Source organism: Artemia sp. Qi Xiang Cuo, chromosome 12 (assembly GCF_049724085.1).
Source record: "Artemia sp. Qi Xiang Cuo chromosome 12, ASM4972408v1, whole genome shotgun sequence".
Lineage (NCBI taxonomy): Eukaryota > Metazoa > Arthropoda > Branchiopoda > Anostraca > Artemiidae > Artemia > Artemia sp. Qi Xiang Cuo.
Genome location: NC_142805.1, coordinates 8,965,190 through 8,985,761, shown reverse-complemented (window position 1 = coordinate 8,985,761; position 20,572 = coordinate 8,965,190). Strand labels below are relative to the sequence as shown.

General features: G+C 34.3%; 2 protein-coding genes across 3 annotated transcripts in view; both read left to right on the top strand.

Moving 5' to 3' along the window:
* LOC148945739 (RILP-like protein homolog) overlaps positions 1-20,572 on the top strand; it is a 139,035-nt gene that overhangs the window by 13,314 nt on the left and 105,149 nt on the right. The gene's annotated exons all lie outside the window — the stretch shown is intronic.
* LOC148945741 (protein CFDP2-like) lies at positions 327-1,127 on the top strand. The gene has a single exon (XM_089097504.1). It carries the CDS (start codon positions 327-329, stop codon positions 1,125-1,127), a length of 801 nt encoding a protein of 266 aa, XP_088953630.1.

Sequence of the window (20,572 nt, the reverse complement as noted above, 5' to 3'; positions counted from 1 at the left end):
TAGTGAGGCGCGGACCAAGGGGGACCCAGTCTCTGGGGGTCTTGAAACAGAGCCGGAGCACTTTCGTATGGGGGCCTTAAATTCAGACGGAGGAGGAGGACGACCCCTCTAATGTGCACCGGTTAGGGCCCATCGGTGTATCGATACGCCCCGTCAGTCACAAATTCTTCCCCCAGCAATGGGTTAAATTGCTGGTGTTGCAGGACACCAAAAGGGCGCACTATCGGTAATAGATACAGTCGGCCCCTGCTAGGGACAGAGAGGAGTGGCTTACCGCTGTCCCGAAAGCCAGCCAAGAAACCCCTTCTTTAATTTTAATGATGAACATGAATACGAAGAAGAGATCAAATATGAGAACCAGTGCTACCGCGTCCGGGGTAACCGACGATAATGCGTTAAGAGATACCGCGTCCGGGGCAGCCGACGACTCGACAACCGTGAATCGCGTGAACATATCTACGTTGACAACTCCAGCCCTAGAGGCTTTTGTTTTTCCAAAAGTAACTATGTCAATAGGTACCCTCAACACTAGAACCCTCGCTAAACAAGGAGAAATAGACCTACTCCTAAGAGAGATACAATTGTACAGCTGGGACGTTCTTGGTCTCGCCAAAACCCATCTTCCAGTCTCTGGTGAAGAGAAACATGGAGATGTTACCCTTCTACTTTCGGGACGTAATGATAAGAAACATCGACAAGGTGTAGGTTTCCCATTGTCTAATAAAGCCAGAAAATCTTTAATATCCGTAAACCCGCTCACGGAACAGATCATCATGATCCACCTAAAAGGTTTACCCACCAACCTCACAATTATTCAAGCATACGCTCCGGACTCCAGAAGATACGACGAAGAGTCTGAAAACTTCTATCTCCAGCTTCAAAGTCTGGTTGATTCTGTTCCTAAAAAGGACATAATCTTTGTCATTGGTGACTTCAACGCCATCGTCGGAAACAACCACACAGGACACGAAGATGTAATGGGCAAATTTGGACATGGAAAAAAGAACAGAAGAGGAGAACGCCTTATAGAATTCTACAGAGACAGCGATTTAATAATTACAAACACACTGTTTAAGCACAGATCTGATTGCAAGACAATCCGGACTTCGTTGGACAGAAAAACTTAATGGACTATCTCCTCGAGTCTAGACATTGGAAGACGCCCGCCCCACGCAGGGTCACGATACATGGACGTGACTTTGAAAGCGATCGCTTACTTCCCATATCTAAGTCCAAAACAAGACTTAAAATAACTTCAGAGATATCTCAGAAAAGCTACAAGTGTTGATTAGATCTACTAAAAGACGAAAACACACGTATGACCTATATCACCAGTCGATCTGAAAAAATTTCGGAGCTCACGTCGAGATCTCCACCTATTCTGTCTAAGGAATATATTGACAACCTGGTGACTAGCAGCACAAATATCATATGTGATGTCGCTCATTCCACACTGGGTACCCAAAAAAAACATTCAGAAACCTTGGATAATAGACGAGATCATTTCACTCTACGACGAAAAGCGCCAACTCACGAACAAGCAAGATAAAGAAAGTAGGGACCGGTACAAGCAACTCAAACGAGCTGTTGAGAAATCCATCAGACGTGCTCTTCGTGCTTTTATTAAAGACATGTGTGATCAATGTGAATTGGCCTTTAAAAAAGAAGACCCCCAGTACATGTATAGAAGAGTGCGGGACTTCGCCAAAAAGAAGGACATACAAGCGTTCTCCCTTCTCGACGAACATTGAAACCAAATACAATCCACAGACGGAATCCGCTCTCGATGAAAAAACTATTTTTAAAATAAACTGAATCTGGACATCCACCCCGACCCAACAATTCTGAATACTTTCCCTATAACCTCTACAAATCCAAGTCCTCCCCATCTTTACTCTGAAATAGAAGCAGCTATCAGAGACTTGAGAACAAACAAAGCTGCCAGCCCCGATGGAATGCCGCCTGAACTGCTGAAAGTAAACAACAGACCACTCCTTGACCTTTACCACAAAATTGCCACAGCTGCTTGGGATAAATGTCACTTCCCTCACCCTGGTGCGAAGCCACGATAATTCCCCTGCATAAGAAAGGCTCTAAAGCTGTCTGCGACAACTACCGCCCAATAAGTCTTACCAGCCACGCAGCAAAAATCCTCACCAGAGTCATGCTCGGGCGCATACGAGCCATTTCCTCACTGGTCATTCCGGAAGGCCAAGCCGGCTTCCGACTTAATAGATCAACAATTGATCAGATATTCACTGTTCGGCAGATTATGAAAAAGTTTAGTGATCGTGGCCGCAGCATCTACCTCCTTTTCATAGAGTCTAAACAAGCTTTTGATCGGATATGGAGAGAAGGTCTATGGCACATCCTTCTTCACTTTGACATCCCATCCAACCTGATCTCGCTGATCAAAGACATGTATAAGAAGTTCAGATGCCGCGTCATGACTGGAGAGGGACTTACCGAGAGCTTCAAAACCTCTACCGGAGTACTTCAAGGTTGCCTAATATCACCGGAGCTGTTTAATCTCTTCCTAACTGCAGCCCTTTCACTCACAGATAACCCGCCCGGCGTCCTTGTCGGAGGAGTGGTGATAGAAAAACTGGCATATGCTGATGACATAGTCCTAATAGCCGAGTTCCTACAAGATCTACAATCTCAGGCTAAGAGCACTCACTCACCCAGCAACCTTTTCGGGATGGCAATCAATACCTCAAAAACGAAAGCCATGCGCTGTCCATGCAAATTTGATTCACACGTAAATCTCAGCCTCCAGCTTAGTGAAGGTACCATTGAATGGGTGGAAGGCTTCGCCTACCTTGGGAGCTTACTTACTTATGATAACAACCAACTCAAAGACATCAAGAGACGCCTGACACTTGCAAACTCCAGTTTTAAAGTTCTGATGCCCATTTGGAGGAATAAAAACTTAGCAACAACTCTCAAAACGAGACTCTTCTACTTCCTTATTATTCCGATCGCCATCTATGTCTGTGAATCTTGGACGCTTAAAACAGACGATCAACGCCGCTTAGCTGCCTTTGAAACCAAATCCCTACGACGCATCGCTGGTATCACCTTTCATGACAGAATCTCCAACTCCAAGCTTCTCCATAATCTGAAAGTCAAATTTGCAATACTGGACAAAAAAAAAACGAAAACAACTCAAATGGCTTGGACATACACAACGCATGGCTAGCACTCGTCTCCAGAAGATAGCATTTGATGTACGAGCACACGGTTCTCGACCCAGAGGTCGCCCTCCGAAGAGATGGAAAGAAAACTTTTCACCTTACAACCTGCCACAACTCTGCCGCCTGGCCGACAAAAGAAGTACCTACAGGAGGCACATCAATGAACTGGTTAAAGAAGAGGCCCCAAAACGACCTTCAAGGACGGATGGGACATAAGTCAAGTTGACTAAAAGTATAAGCTTTAAGCCAATGTAATATGAGAAAAATCTGAGGAAATTTAGCAGTGTCTTTTTTGCTGATTGGTCGAAACACGCTGTGATATGTTAAAAATTTTAGCGGTTGATATTTTATAGTATGCACGCGTGAGCAAATATTTTAAGGAAAGATGGCCCAGTTCAACGAAAAATTTCATAAATTCTTTATAAAAAATTGTTATGGACAATTTTTTCCAGGGGTTCTGCAGAACAGAGTTCCACGTTTCACAACAGGGTTCGCCTGTTGTGAAAGAATAGGGCTTGTTACCTGTTGGAAGGTTTGCTTAGGGTCTTGTTTGTGGCTATAGTCTTTGAAAGTCCATGCAATGTCCAACCTATTGCGAAATGGCCATTAATATTTTTTTTTTTTTTATAATGACGAAAAGTTTTCTTTAAAACTAAATAAGGCAATGCAAAACACTGTTTTAATGTATACATCGCAATATCATAACTTGAAAAAAGAATAATCATCTCTCCACTTCCTAAAAACAAAATCACAAAAAAAACACAATTTTGAAGTATTCTTCTTTCTTTATCTGTTCGAAAGAACAGATGAAAAAAGATTTTCGATAACAATCAAAATCGAATTCGATAGCAATCGAAATCGAAAGATTGTCGATTGTTAATCGACAATCTTTCAATTAACTTGAAAGATTGTCCTTTTAAAAAATGTGTTTTCTTAGTCATGCTAAGAAAACACGTCATACTAAAGTCATACATACATATACAATCATACTAAGTCATACATAGATTTGAAGTAAGTTTTCCAACCACCTTTGGCTGATAATTATGCTCCCAATTATTTAAATTCTTCACAAAGGAAGCGAGGCATTGACTACAAACTGCTCAAGCTATATTTCAGTAGGTTTTGGTAGTTTATTTCATGTTAAAGCTGCAATGAAGGTACAGTATTCTAAAGAAGGCCCGCAGTTGAAATACTGGGAACATAGGGTTTTCGCTTAATTAAAATCGAGCTTTAAATCCTTGAAAAAGCTTCTGTCACGCTGCCAACTAAGATACCAGTATCGCGTTCGTAGCAGCATTGCCAGGTCACACTTGATACAGAAAAGCTTAAGTGGCGTTCACATGCGTGTCTAGCTAGAATCTCATGTCTAGATACGTCTCTGGCCAGAAATCAATGTCTAGGAAATTACCGTCCACAAGAAGAATTCAGTGCTTAGTTAAAACTACAAATTTAGTTTCAAATAGATTACAGTTGTTATTTCTAGCCAATCAAGAGAGCTTATGCAGAAAAAAATATTAAAATTGTAATCCCTGTTTTTACTGTCACAAGATAATGGATTAGACAAGCCAAACAATTGCCATAGCTTTCTTCACTATTATGTCTGGTGTTGAATATTTGCCTAAAATGAAAAAAAAAATTAATGAGACGTGCATAAAAAAAGAAATGGCTGACGTGCATAGTTTCTTTTGATTTACTTAGCTACGCGTGTCGTTTCCAGACTACCAGACTTCACATAAAGAAAGAAAAACGAGCAAAAATGGGGTTTTTATAGGCCAAATGAAGATACTGAAAAAAACGAAGCGAATATTTCGAGAGGACAAACGCCTCTCTTCTTCAGCGCGAAACGAAAGGATGTATCAATAAAAGCCAAAATTAAAAGAATTAAAACCAACTACCTAACAACCATAAAAGCGAGTTATTCGCCAATATCCGCGATTTGCACAAAATCCAAAAAATATGAACTGCCATCGACGGATACTAGCGAACAACTGAACAAGGAAAGGAATCAATTCATTCACTCGAAAAACAAAACGAACCAGCAATTAAATAAGTTGGAAAACTATGTCATTTGATTTCGGATTTTAATTAAGGCATTTCTTGCTGACACCCTTTGAGACCTAAGGGGTTGTTCACGTGTTTGATTAGATGATTGGGAAAGTGGTTCAAGGTTTATTTCAGGGATCACTAAAGTATCGACTTCTCTTTTGAGAAAACCGAAATATGACTCGTTTATTCTCAAATCACCAGAATCTCTGTTTAAAGCTAGACCTAAATGTTGGTATTTATAAATTTCAACAGCTTCTCTGTAGTGCTGGACAATACCTTTATCATTCGAAATAAAACTAGCTTGATTAAACAAAATAGTATGGTCTGGTTTTTCAAAAATGTGCTCTGCAAGGGCAGAGTCAAAATTCTCTGTTGTTTTCCGCTTTTTAAGTGTATTATTAATTGAACTATAGTGCTGAGTTAATCTATCAGTTAGTTGCTGATTAGTTCTTCCGATATACCAAAGACCACACGAACAAGGAATTCTGTAGACACCGGAGTTTTCACCTATTGGGATAGGGTCTTTACCTTGATAAATTTGGGACCTGATAGTTTTTCTGGGTATATAATAAGTGTAAATGTTATTTTTCCTTAGATTTTTTGAAATGTGGTCTGAAATCCCTTTAAAGTATGGGAGACCAAGATAAACTGAATTTTCCCTTTGATTTGTGTTATCTGTGGAACTATCTGATAATCTTTTAATGCGTTTTGCAATTACAGAATTTATTAAACTAATTGGATAACCATTCCCAAATAAAATATCTCTAAGGTGGTTGAGTTCTAAATCCAAGAAACGTGTTGAACAAACTTTCAATGCTCTATCAACTAGAGAAGTGACAACTCCTCTTTTCACAGCAGGAGAATGATTGGATGAATAACTTAAGTAACGGTCATTATGTGTGGGCTTTCTATATACACTAAACTCGAAACATGAATCATTTTGGTGCACCAGAACATCTAAGAAAGGAAGACGCCTCTCTATCTCTGATTCCTGAGTAAATTTCAGTTTTGGATCCAAGGAATTGAGCAAGTGAAGAAAAGAACCCAGAGACTCGTCACAATGCTCCCATAAATAAAAAATGTCATCTTTAAAACGAACCCAAAACTCAGGCTTACAAGAACTTTGCAAAATAGCCCTTTCTTCAAGGTCTTCCATGAAAATATCAGCCTGTATTGGAGAAAGGGGGCACCCATGGAGAGCCCATATTTCTGTCTATAAAAAATGCCTATATAAGGGAAGTTAAAAGGAAGTTATGCTACAAAGGGCTGTAAGCGAAAGAAGTGTCTGTTTCAAAAGAGTAGATTTTTCTGATATAGACGGGTTAGAATTAAGTTTTTGCTCCAAAATCAGTTCGACCTTTTGAGGATCATAATTGGTATTCATTGAATCTGCATCAAAACTGCCAATTCTTGTATTTGGTTTAACCAAAACTTGCTTTACCTTGGAAACAAAATCAGCGGAATTTTTAATATAGGACTTTTGAGCCTGAATTAGTGGGGGAAATATCACTGATAAGAATTTTCCTATTTTTGCTGTAGGAGAATTAAAAGAAGAAACAATGGGTCGAAGAGGATTACCGGGCTTATGAACTTTAGGAAGACCATAAAAGCGAGGGGACGTGCAACCGCGTGGGTAAAACCTTTTGTACAACTGATCTGTAATTTCACCTTTTCCTTTTAGATAAGAAAGCTCTTTTCGGACTTCCTGTACAAATTTTTCTGTGGGATCGGTAGCTGACAACCAAAACAAAACATGACTGCCTTTTCAGCTATTTAAGAACAGTTAGAAGTATTGTCATACGAAAGTAAATAACAACTTTGAACCCTGAAACGAACAGAATTTGTCTCGTATAGAAAGAGGCTGTCCCCTCCTCAATCCCTCCCACTCGTGGGTGTATAAAAGTCGAAGGATGTGTATATAATCGGAAATTGACAGTTTTAGTGTCTTTTTTAAAATTAAAAGTGGCTGGAGATTAACCAGTCACTGTCCTTGAACCTTTTTTTACATCCGTATCTGTAGTAGAAAATATAAATAAATATGCTTCCAGGGATATCACAATCCCGGAGGCATCAAGGGCCGTAAATTATGTGAACTTTGGTTTTTTACAGATATTTATTATACTAGAAAAAAGGAGGCACAAGTTTGATCTTGAGAGTCATTGTCGCTATAAAAATTAATATTATAGATGGCATACCAATGTACCTGAGAAAAAAGATGGCGTTGGTGAAAATACCCAGGGAAAAGGGCTTATTCTAATAATTGGAGAAGGTCATACGAACGCTACTTGGCAAAAAATCTATCTTTAGAGATTAAACAACAGCAGGAAAAAAACTCAAAATAATTCAGAAACTATTTCAAATTACCAGCAAAGATGCAAACTCGGCAACAATAGCATTGAGCATACTATAGATGGCAAATGATGTCCATTGGATGAGGGAGATGGGGATGGAGAATGAAGATTGCATTGGATGGGTCCATTTTTGGGTTGGCTCCAATCTTCAATTTTGAAGAAAAATTAAATTCAAAACCACAATTTGTAATAAGAAAAGAATATTATTGATATTATTTATTGTTATAGTGGTATGCCACGGGTGTCACCAGATATTGGTGCAAAAATGGTGCTACACCACTTACTGGAGGGAAGCTTCGCTGGCGCCATATATTATATTGGAATGCCCGCTGTTACCACTATTGTTCCGCAAATATAGAGTATGTTAATACCCAATTTACGGTATACCCTGCTCCAGGGTATAATCACTTGATCGAACTGTAAATAGCCGAAATCTTGGCCAAGGGTGCCCAACCTGGGTTACGACTAATATTTTTAGCTATCTCCATGGAGGATAAACGAAACCCTTGCAAATACAATAATGACGGCATTTCTCGCAACTTTTCCTATCCTGTCTGGGTTCCTGGAAAAATGGTCTATACAGTTTAGAAAATAGCTTACTTGTAATCTTCCGAAAAAAGTGCACAAAACCACATATAGGAATCCCCACACGGGGTCTCAAAGTCGACTCTCAATACAGACTAAAAAATAATATTTGAACACTTAAAGAATCTTGGCACTTGGGGTGTGGCTTAGTGCGACGCTGGCCAATCAGATATACCGAGTCCCTCAATTGAATTTGCCCTATATATATTTTCAGAATCAATGACTTGAATTTTAGCAAGCCGATGTGATGATTCATACTGAATTATATTCTAGTCAATTTATTTTCTCTTGCAAAATGGTTGCCTTTACGATTGAAAATTATCTTATAGGCAAATGAAATTAAAGAAAAGAAAACAGGTCATTTATCTGAAAAGAAATTAACAAGGGGTGGAACCCCAACATTGATATAAACACAATTTGATATACAAATTTATAACACAATTTGATATAAAACAAAATTATATTTTAATCACTTTACCAAACTGTTTTGATTACGATAAGTAAACTTTTAAACTTACCTGAAATTTTTTGAACCTAATTCGATGAATCGAATCAAAATATTGTATAGCCAGTTGTATGGACAACGATTGAAAACTAGTAGGTCCTGATCCGCTGGTTGCAGCTGTAGAGGTCTAGTTGGCCCATAAGAGTTCGGGAAATCATCTATCTTTGGATTGATATGTACCCTTGGCTTAGAGTGTATCTAGCAAGTTTCATCCAATTTTTCCATCCAATTTACCCATCCCTAGTCCCTCCCTTTTCTAGGAAAGTAAATTCCTATGAAATTTGAAAAAAAATGTGGAAAGTGAAAGAAATTATTAGAAATAGACTTGGAAGTTGGTTTAAAAGAGGTTTGTTGAAGACTGTCTTTTCTCCTTCCTGTCTGTTCTAAGGAAGACTATGTGAACTTCGGTTTATTTTCTCTCTTGAAAAATTGTGAAATGTGAGGTTAGACAGGTTTTTCGTTTGAAGCATAATGATATAAACACAGCATCACATAAAAAAGAGAAATTATTCCGAAGTCAGGCTGCTTAACATAAGACAAGTTAAGGTTGTTTATTGTCAAGGAACATACCCGTATTCCAGACGCTTTATCTATACACAGGAACTCTGTTTGCAGTGGTGTTAATCAGGAAGGGGTGCACAGGATTCTTTAGTCCCCTCATTAAATTTCCCCATTGAGATTTCAAAAACTCCTTTTTTTGTATACACATTGAAAAATGTCTTTTATTTTTATTGCCATAAAAAATGGTGACCCTGTTCCCTAGATTTTCATAAATGTAGCGCAATTAGGCAACGCAATATTGTTGTCTAAGTAAGGAACGAGGTTTGCACAATGGTTTTTTTTTAGACCAGAACACTTGAGTTTCGTAGAAAGCTCGAAAGGGTTTCATTTGATTAAAATTTGAAAGGGCTAGTCCCTTTTCAAAAGTCAAAAGTGATTGGAGGGCAACCAGCCCCCATGCCCATCATTCCCCAAACACATTCAATCAAATTTTTGAGATAGCCTTTTAATTCAGCGTAGTTAAAGGGTATTTAAATTAGGTCTTTGAGGATGAACCCCCCCCCCACCCCCAATAGCCCTCAAGGCAAGGGCTGTAAGTTTTACCCTGAGGGCATATAAGGTTTTTATAGAAAGAGTGGTCCTATAAATTTTGAGGGGTGCTCATTGGATTGGTAATTAGAAGTTCTAGTACCCTTTTAAGAGTCAAAGGGATCAGAGGGCAGCTACCCCCCCCCCCCCTCACACACGTCGTATTTTACCAAAATGTATCCAATATAAATTTTGGGATAACCATTTTATTCAAATAGTTCAAAGATCATATATCAAGGCTTTTCGGGTTGAAACAGACCCTTAGTGCCTGGGCGCAAAGGTTGTAAGTTATGCCTTGGGGTTATTCAAGGTTTTTTATGGAAGGGATGGGTGTATAAACTTTAGAGGAGGTTCATTTGGATGAAAATTAGAATTTTTAGTTCCCTTGTAAGAGTCAAAAGTGATGGGAGGCAATTAAAACTGTCCCTCTTTTAACCAAACGCATCTGATTGAAATGGTGAGATAATCTTTTTTTCAAAAGAGTCCAAACAACATATAACAATGACTCCAAGATTGACTAAACCCCCTGCCCCCTGCCAAGGGTTGTGAGTTATACAAGGGGGTATATAAGGTTTTTATGGAATGGGTGGTCATATAAAATTCAGATGAGACTCATTTGATTTGACATTGAAAGTTCTAGTTCCCTTTTAAGAGTCAAAGGTGATTTGAGAGCCTTCAGCAACCCCCCCCTTCCACCCATTTTTCCCAAAATAAACATCAAAACAAAGTTTTGAGACGGCTGCTTTTTTCAGCATTGTTGAAAGGTTTAGTAATTATGCGTTTGGCGATGTCAACCCCTCCCCCCTTTGGTAAAGCTTCTAATTAAGTCAATTTGGAATTTAGTAAAAATATATTAAGACGCAAATACAAAGTTTCGAAATACCCCTTTTTATTAAGATAAGGAACATATCCTACAAAATTTTCTGCTTAACGGGACATTGAGAAATCACCACTTCCTAGCTAAGTGCGTCGGTTTGGTACAGGAAGGTGTGGTTGATAAAAATGTATAAAAGATACATTTTATGGGAAGGGATAGACTGATACTAACTTTATGCCGGACTGACCTCTGGTCCGCTGATTTAGAAATACTTTGTAATATTTTCGAATTATTGTAAGTGTCTAAGTATCTTATTGTATATTATTATAGTTTCTGAGACTTGTGGTCTACTTGGGACAACCCGTCTCAGTAGAATATATATGTATTATCAAACCTTGGATCAGTATATGTTAACTGAATAAAAGTATTGTGTTATAGCCAATCTCTCTACAATCTAGAATTAGTCCCTCGAAAATACCCAACTGGTTCGCTTCATTAGTTCGGTCATAGCCTAAGGCACGTTACCAAAGCTTAATTACCTTAGGGCCATAGTTCATCTCCCCTATAAAGGGAGAATAAATATATCTATAACTACGCCAATTATTAACATAAGAACCACATTACCACAAATGGTGGCATTGCGGAAAAACTGGGTCAAGGATACTAAATAAGGTTGCAAAAAAAAAAAAAAATCAAAATGACCTTATCAGAAGGGGTAAGCAAATTGACTTTGCTTTTAGCGGCGCTCGAATTAGCAAAACTTCGAGCAGCTTTGCTCGAACTTTGGCTATTAGAAATGGATTTGTGTCCCCTGAAAAATTTTTATACAATAGAAAAAAAATGGAAAAAAGGCTCAATCAAGAATTGTAAAATATATATATATATATATATATATATATATATATATATATATATATATATATATATATATATATATATATATATATATATATATATATATATATATATATATATATATATATATATATATATATATATATATATATATATATATATATATATATATATATATATATATATATATATATATATATATATATATATATATATATATATATATATATATATATATAACCTAAACTATCCATGTAAATATAGTGAATTAATATGTTGAGTATTTGTGTTTTATTTTATTTTTATATCATTCAAGAAGTATTCTACATTGATACTTTATAAGCAATTAACAAAACACTAATTGGAAGTAATTCCAATGCTAGTCTGTATCGTGTTTTTTTTTTAAATGCTCTAAGTTTCAACCAGCAGTTAAATATCCTATCTAGTTTTGCGACTTAAAAAAATTACTTGTGTCAGTTATTACACAATGCTTGTCTATATATATATACTATGTTTTTATTTTCTTTAAGTTTTAACTAGTGACTTAATGTTATATATAAATGTTTGAATTCGAGTCAACGTATAAATGTTTTTAATTTGAAGCAATCTGTTAAGTGATTAATAATTATATATTAAGAGTAAAAAGAGGAAAAAGTAATTAAAAGTAATTAACTTTCGTTTAAAAAAAATACTGCAGTGATAAATACAAATTTTGAGTGATACCTTTTACTATATATAGGTAACAAATTATGCTTTCTGTTTATTCTAATGTGAATATTTATTTTAGATACAGCCTTAGCTTTTTTTTGGAAATCAAATTTTTCGTAACGTTCTTTCGGATCCATTTTTTACAATCATTTTTTGACACATTTTGGAAAGTAACCAATTTTGAAGCCACTTCAAATGTATACTGATACTATCACCTCATACCCAGAAACCAAACCATACCTGATAAACTGATATTTTGGAAACTGTATGCATTATTACAGACTTTACTACAAGTTCATCAGAAAGTGAGATAAAATCAGAACTTAATTTAGGCCTAGAGAATATGCTACATAACCTCAAGGCTTTTAGTATTGAAATATGTGAAAATGCTTTGTACTAGAAAATTATGTGAAAATTTAAAAACCAAAATTGTTATGTGTAATTTATCCAAGGCATTTCTAAACGGTATATCAACCACATCACACAGATAAATTAAATTATCAATGGGAATTAAATTTAAAATCAAATGGTTCATAGACGTTTCTAATATGACTTGAAATCTAATTTAAGCAGAACCACTAATATAATGTTTAAGCCGCTTGGGGTCAAGCTAAAACAGATGATGCATATGAAAAGGGTAAAAAGAGTATTTTTAGTCCTAGAGACAGAGAAAAAGAGAAACAAGGATGAATTGCAAATTGAAATCCTTCGACAAAAAAGAGCATGGCCTTATTGGACCAGAAATATGACCCTAAGGAAACCCATTGAGGGTATATGCATATAATGACCCAAAGATGGCAGCATAATAGCTGTAAACAAAATTATGTTGTTTTAAAAGTAAAATATTGAGAGTTCGGACAACTTTTCTTTAAATGGGGAGTATTGTGGTAAAGCTTCTAATTTAAGTCAATTTGGAATTTAGTAAAAATATATTAAGACGCAAACACAAAGTTTGGAAATATCAATTTTTATTAAGATAAGGAACATATCCTATAAAGTTTTCTGCTTAACGGGAAATTGAGAAATCACCACTTCCTAGCTAATTGCGTTGGTTGGGTACAGGAAGGTGTGGTTGATAAAAATGTATAAAAGATACATTTTATGGGAAGGGGTAGACTGATACTAACTTTATCCCGGACTGACCTCTGGTCCGTTGATTTAGAAATACTTTGTAATATTGTCGAATTATTGTAAGTGTCTAAGTATCTTATTATATATTATTATAATTTCCGAGACTTGTTGTCTACTTGGGACAACCAGTCCCAGTAAACTATTTATGTATTATCAAACCTTGGATCATTACGTGTTAACTAAATAAAAGTATTGTGTTATTGCCGGACTCTTTTTAATCTACATTCAGTCCCTTAAAAACGACCAGGTGGTGCGCCGCATTAGTCAAGTCATAGACTAAGGAACGCTAATAAAGTGTAATTGCTTTAGCTAAGGCAATAGTTTATCTACCCTATAAAGGGAGAATAAAGATATCTACAACTACACCACTTAATAACATAAGAACCACATTACCACACCCCTCCCAAGGCCTCAAGGCAAGGGCTGTAAGTTAGGCGATTTGTTAATTGGTTATATATAGTATATATTATTAAGCAAAGTTATGCATGTTTGACTTCTACTTTCCCCAAATACGAAGGACATTAAGCTGAGTGTTTCGGGGAATGTTGAGGGGAGTGTTGAACTAGATCAAGACATTGTATGTGTATATGGGTTTTCAAAAGGCCATAATTCAGAAAAGACAGAGTACATTAATTTGCAACTTTCAAGAAATGATAAGAGGTAAGATCCATTGACCAAAAATGCAATATTTGCACGCTTATACTAGTACAATTGCCACTGCTTCTACTGCTACCACAACCACCACCACTACTATCAGTAAAACTACTACTTTTGCAGCGAGGACTACTAAGGCCTAAGGCTCAGGATATTGAAATAAGCATCGTTGATGGAAAATTAAATTCTATCAACGAAACGTTGATGGAAAAGTTGAACTAAATCAAAACATACTGTGTGCATGCAGATTGCTGATATGGGCGTATCACAATTTTGTGAAATACTGAAATTGTTTTGAACTAATGGAAACACACTATGCCCACATAGGTGGTCAAGAGGACGTATCAGACTACACTGCCTCTATCATACAAACAGTGACGAAGATTTGTACTTTATATATATATATATATATATATATATATATATATATATATATATATATATATATATATTTTTAAGAGGTAATTACTTGTCAAAAAAAAAAAAAAAAAAAAAAAAAAAAAAAAAAAAAAAAAAAACTGTCGTCCTATTCCAGTAATTGAGACAAATGTGCACTTGAACGAGGCTCTCACCTTACACATCCATCCAACTACCTAGGACCAAACAGTATACCCAAACCATCAACCAAATAGAAAAGTCCAAATCCATGCAAAGTTGTCATCAATAAATGTAAGTCGTTGTAAAATTACCAGCAAAAGCACCTTAAATCTAGCAAAATATTTCTAAGTAAAACCTTCCATTTAGGGCTCATCCGAAGAATACCACCGGCCTTAACGGGTTTCGAGGCTTTACATTCTTTACCCAGCACGGTGGCGCCTCTACCATAAGATCTATATGGTAACCCTATGTCAGGTCAAACCTATGAAATACATGCATACTAGTCAAGCTAATAAAAATTACATACAAAAAGTGTTTCAATGTTTCCATAATCAAATCCCAGAGGTAACTGAAAGAGACCATTCTGGAACAAATGAAGACATTTCCAGATGTATCTTTTATTGGTATTTGGAACCAATTACCAATTTAAAGATCCTCAAGCTTGTTTGAAACCCCTAGAAACTCAACCTGGGAGATATTATATTAAAATATCATTCAGTATTTCTTTATAATTTTTTGTATATTTACTTAAGAGTTCATGATACATGAAACTAAATTTTTTGAATTGCCAACTAATTTTTTTGGCAGAAAAACCTCTTAAGATAAGTTTTTCGCTCAGCTTTTTACATCTAATTTTAAAATCTGCGTAATTACTGCATATTTTTGCATACCTAAATAATTGGGAATAATAAGCCGAATAAGTAATATTTGAATGTATATTACTTTCAAGATATGGAAAATTAATTACTTCAAAATTAAAATCATCCGTTTTATTATATAATTTAAAAACTAATTTATTATTATTTGAAATATTAATGTTTAAATCTAAGAAATGGTCGGAGTATCCCATCCCATAGCTAGGCTCAAGAATTAACTCTTGTGGATAAATATTTTTTGAAATCTCAATAAACTCTGCACAATTTATTACCAAGAGATCGTCCAGATATCTTTTATTATTTGAAAGGTTATATTTTACGTTGTTTGGGCTATTTTTATTTATAATATATTCATATTCTAATTGACTTAAAAACAGGTCTGCTATGAATGGACTTGCAGTCCCACCCATAGGAATAACTACGGTTTGTTTATATAAATTCCCATTAAATCTTATAAATGTATTAAATAGAACAAATTCCAATAAATCGCATATCATATCCAAGCTATAACATCTTGAATTAATAGTGCTTCTAAAGAAATTCGTCCATCGGTCTTTTTTATTAAAAGTATCAATTTTCAAAAATCCGATATTAGACAAAAGAAAAGATTTATTTATCACCTTTTTCAATTTTTCGAATAATAAATTTAGTGACAAATTTGTATACAAAGTAGTAAAATCAAATGACTCGACTTTTTTAGCTGAAATCATTCACCAAAGAATCTATCACTTTTAACGAGTTATTAACACTCCAATATGGGTTAAAGTTAGAAAATTTTTTAATTCCAGAGCAATATGCTTTAAATTTATTTCTAATTTCTCCTAAAATTAAAGATAGATCAGTAGCCGCAATTCTGGTTGGACACCTTGCTGCCCCAGCAATAAAACGTGGTTTTGGTGGATTTTTGTGAAATTTTATCGTCCAATATAAGAAAGGAAACTGTGTGTCATTATCATTTATTTTAATATTGAAATTTTTCAAAATTCTTTCTTCTATATTTTCAATTAAACTCTTCTCCTCCATATGGGCCTTTTCGTATGTATTTGTTGTTTGTAACTCTCTTTATAAAATATCACAATAGAGTTTCTGACAAATTATGGCAAAATTATTGCTAGCTTTATCAACTGGTACAATTATAAATTCATTCTGTAAATTAGCAATTGCTTGTTTCATATTGGCATTAAAAAATATTGATTTTTTCACAGAATCTGTAGGATTAATTCTATACATGCTATTTCTTATACTAGTCAAAATCAAATTTATCCAATTCTGAAATCTATCTTTAGTAATTTTCTCCTTCTTGCACCAATTATCAATAAATACGTTTAAATCATTCTTTAATCCCCTAAGAATATCTGCTGGCCTCATGTGGTAAGAAAGACGGAATTTAGCCCCCATTTTTATTATCTTTTGAAGATCACGATGCTTTATAATGGACAAATCCCCCGTTACAATATGCTTATAAGTTTAATCCACAATTCAGTAAAAAGTGCTCACAATTACAAAACGGTTTCCAATTACTCCCCCTGTCCAGTTCTTTAAGTATTGAATTATAGTTAAAAATCATTTGACCAATTGTTTTTGAAAATTTATATGTTAAAATTGGACTACCATTATACACCAAATTGCATGGAAGGGCATTCTTTACTCTCCGCTGGTTTAAGATTCTTGTCAAATTCATATCTTCTATTTGTTTAGAACAAAAATTAATAGACAAATATAATCTATTATCCTTATTTACAATTTTTTCAGATTTAATATATTTTGATATAAATTTTGATTTAGCTAAAATACAAACTGCATCATAAATTAATTTATTTTTTGAGTTACATGTTGTACTATTTTTTGCAATCCAGAAAACTTTTATTAAATTATTCTTTGATAACTTATTTAAAGATTGTATTAAACTAGTCATTCCATTATTCTCAAATATGTAACCTAAATCGATTAAAAATGCGCTTAAATCTAAATAATTCTTTTTATTATTTTTCATATGTCCTCTTGATCGGTTTTTACGTTTAGTGGGGCAATTAAAAGAAGGGTGCTCAGTTAGCCCATTGATACAATTAGCAACTACATTTGACATGTCTCCGTGTTTCGCAACTCGATCATTTAGCCAAAAAGGATACGCAGTACCCAGAGCATGGATCCAATACTCTTCTTGTCTGCGTAATTTATTATTTTTTTCCTCTTTAGTAAAGTTTTCTATTTCCAAATTTTATAAAATTGTAATAGTTCAACTAGATACCTATCGACGAGAATTATTAATCTGTTGAACTATATAATTGTTATTTTTTTCTTTGGTAACTGGAGTTTTATTTAACAAAAGTATCTTATATATATTATTAATTATGTCCCCCACATTTTGTAATTGACACTTTTTACATTCTAGTAAATAGATAATATTATTTGTTTTACAATTTTCCTGTCCAGTTCATAAACATTGAAACTTTTTATTATATAAAGTGCTTTTAAAATAATTTCGAGGGATGAAGTGATCTTGACAAATAAAACAACGACCATTACACTTACTAATATTCGGCAAACCCTTTCGAATATAATCCTTTTCAATATTATTCAATATAAAATACGAAATCAAATAAAACCAAAACGACAAACAATAGAAAAATCCAAAACATCTCCAAAAGCCAAGCCAACAGTGCACAATTAATAAGGTTACTCTAACTAATCATACAAAAAAAAAAAAAAAAAAAAAAAAAAAAAAAAAAAAAAACACTACCCTAAATAGAACATTTGCTTAAGCAACGCTTTTAAAATAAGTGATAAATTCGCCAAATAATCATCAATTTCAGGTAAAACCTGAACCAGGGTTAAGGTCCGTCGGGGAGGAATTTTTATGATTTCTCCACCAGCACTAAATCCAACCTGGCTTCCTATTATGTTTTAGAGGTAATTACTTAGAAAAAAAAAAAAAAAACAAAAAAAAAAAAAAAAAACAAAAAAAAAACTGTCGTCCTAATCCAGCAATTGAGACAAATGTGCATGTGAACGAGGCTCTAACCTTACACATCCATCCAACTACCTAGGACCAAACAGTATACCCAAACCATCAACCAAATAGAAAAGTCCAAATCCATGCAAAGTTGTCATCAATAAATGTAAGTCGATGTAAAATTACCAGCAAAAGCACCTTTAATCTAGCAAAATATTTCCAAGTAAAACCTTCCATTTAGGGCTCATCCGAAGAATACCACCGGCCTTAACGGGTTTTGAGGCTTTACATTCTTTACCCAGCACGGTGGCGCCTCTACCATAAGATCTATATGGTAACCCTATGTCAGGTCAAACCTATGAAATACATGCATACTAGTCAAGCTAATACAAATTACATACAAAAAGTGTTTCAATGTTTCCATAATCAAATCCCAGAGGTCACTGAAAGAGACCATTCTGGAACAAATGAAGACATTTCCAGATGTATCTTTTATTGGTATCGGGAACCAATTACCAATTTAAAGATCCTCAAGCTTGTTTGAAACCCCTAGAAACTCAACCTGCGAGATATTATATTAAAATATCATTCAGTATTTCTTTATAATTTTTTGTATATTTACTTAAGAGTTCATGATACATGAAACTAAATTTTTTGAATTGCCAACTAATTTTTTTGGCAGAAAAACCTCTTAAGATAAGTTTTTCGCTCAGCTTTTTACATCTAATTTTAAAATCTGCGTAATTACTGCATATTTTTGCATACCTAAATAATTGGGAATAATAAGCCGAATAAGTAATATTTGAATGTATATTACTTTCAAGATATGGAAAATTAATTACTTCAAAATTAAAATCATCCGTTTTATTATATAATTTAAAAACTAATTTATTATTATTTGAAATATTAATATTTAAATCTAAGAAATGGTCGGAGTGTCCCATCCCATAGCTAGGCTCAAGAATTAACTCTTGTGGATAAATATTTTTTGAAATCTCAATAAACTCTGCACAATTTATTACCAAGAGATCGTCCAGATATCTTTTATTATTTGAAAGGTTATATTTTACGTTGTTTGGGCTGTTTTTATTTATCATGTATTCATATTCTAATTGACTTAAAAACAGGTCTGCTATGAATGGACTTGCATTCCCACCCATAGGAATACATACAGTTTGCTTATATAAATTCCCATTAAATCTTATAAATGTATTAAACAGAACTAATTCCAATAAATCGTATATCATATCCAAGCTATAAAATCTTTAACTAACAGTACTTGTAAAAAAATTAGTCCATCGGGATTTTTAATTAAAAGCATCAATTTTCAAAAATCTGATATTAGACAAAAGAAAAGAATTCTTAATCACCTTTTTAATTTTTCGAATACTAAATTAACTGACAGATTTGTATACAGAGTAGTAAAATAAAATGAATCGACTCTTTTAGCTGAAATCATTCACCAAAGAATCTATCACTTGTAACGAGTTATTAACACTCCAATATGGGTTAAAGTTAGAAAATTTTTTAATTCCAGAGCAATATGCTTTAAATTTATTTTTAATTTCTCCTAAAATTAAAGATAGATCAGTAGCCGCAATTCTGGTTGGACACCTTGCTGCCCCAGCAATAAAACGTGGTTTTGGTGGATTTTTATGAAATTTTATCGTCCAATATAAGAAAGGAAACTGTTTTTCATTATCATTTATTTTAATATTTAATTTGTTCAAAATTCTTTCTTCTATATTTTCAATTAAACTATTCTCCTCTATATGGGCCTTTTCGTATGTATTTGTTGTTTGTAACTCTCTTGATAAAATATCACAATAGAGTTTCTGACAAATTATGGCAAAAGTATTGCTAGCTTTATCAACTGGTACAATTGTAAATTCATTCTGTAAATTAGCAATTGCTTGTTTCATATTGGCATTAAAAAATATTGAATTTTTCACAGAATCTGTTGGATTAATTCTATACATGCTATTTCTTACACTAGTCAAAATCAAATTTATCCAATTCTGAAATCTATCTTTATTAATTTTCTCCTTCTTGCACCAATTATCAATAAATACGTTTAAATCATTCTTTAATCCCCTAAGAATATCTGCTGGCCTTATGTGGTAAGAAAGACGGAACTTAGCCCCCATTTTTATTATCTTTTGAAGATCACGATGCTTTATAATGGACAAATCCCCCGTTACAATATGCTTATAAGTTTGATCCACAATTCGGTAGAAATTGCTCACAATTACAAACCGGTTTCCAATTACTCCCCCCGTCCATTCTTTTAAGTATTTAATTATAGTTAAAAATCATTTGACCAATTGTTTTTGTAAATTTATATGTTAAAATTGGACTACCATTATACACCTAATTGCATGGAAGGGCATTCTTTACTCTCCGCTGGTTTAAGATTCTTGGCAAATTA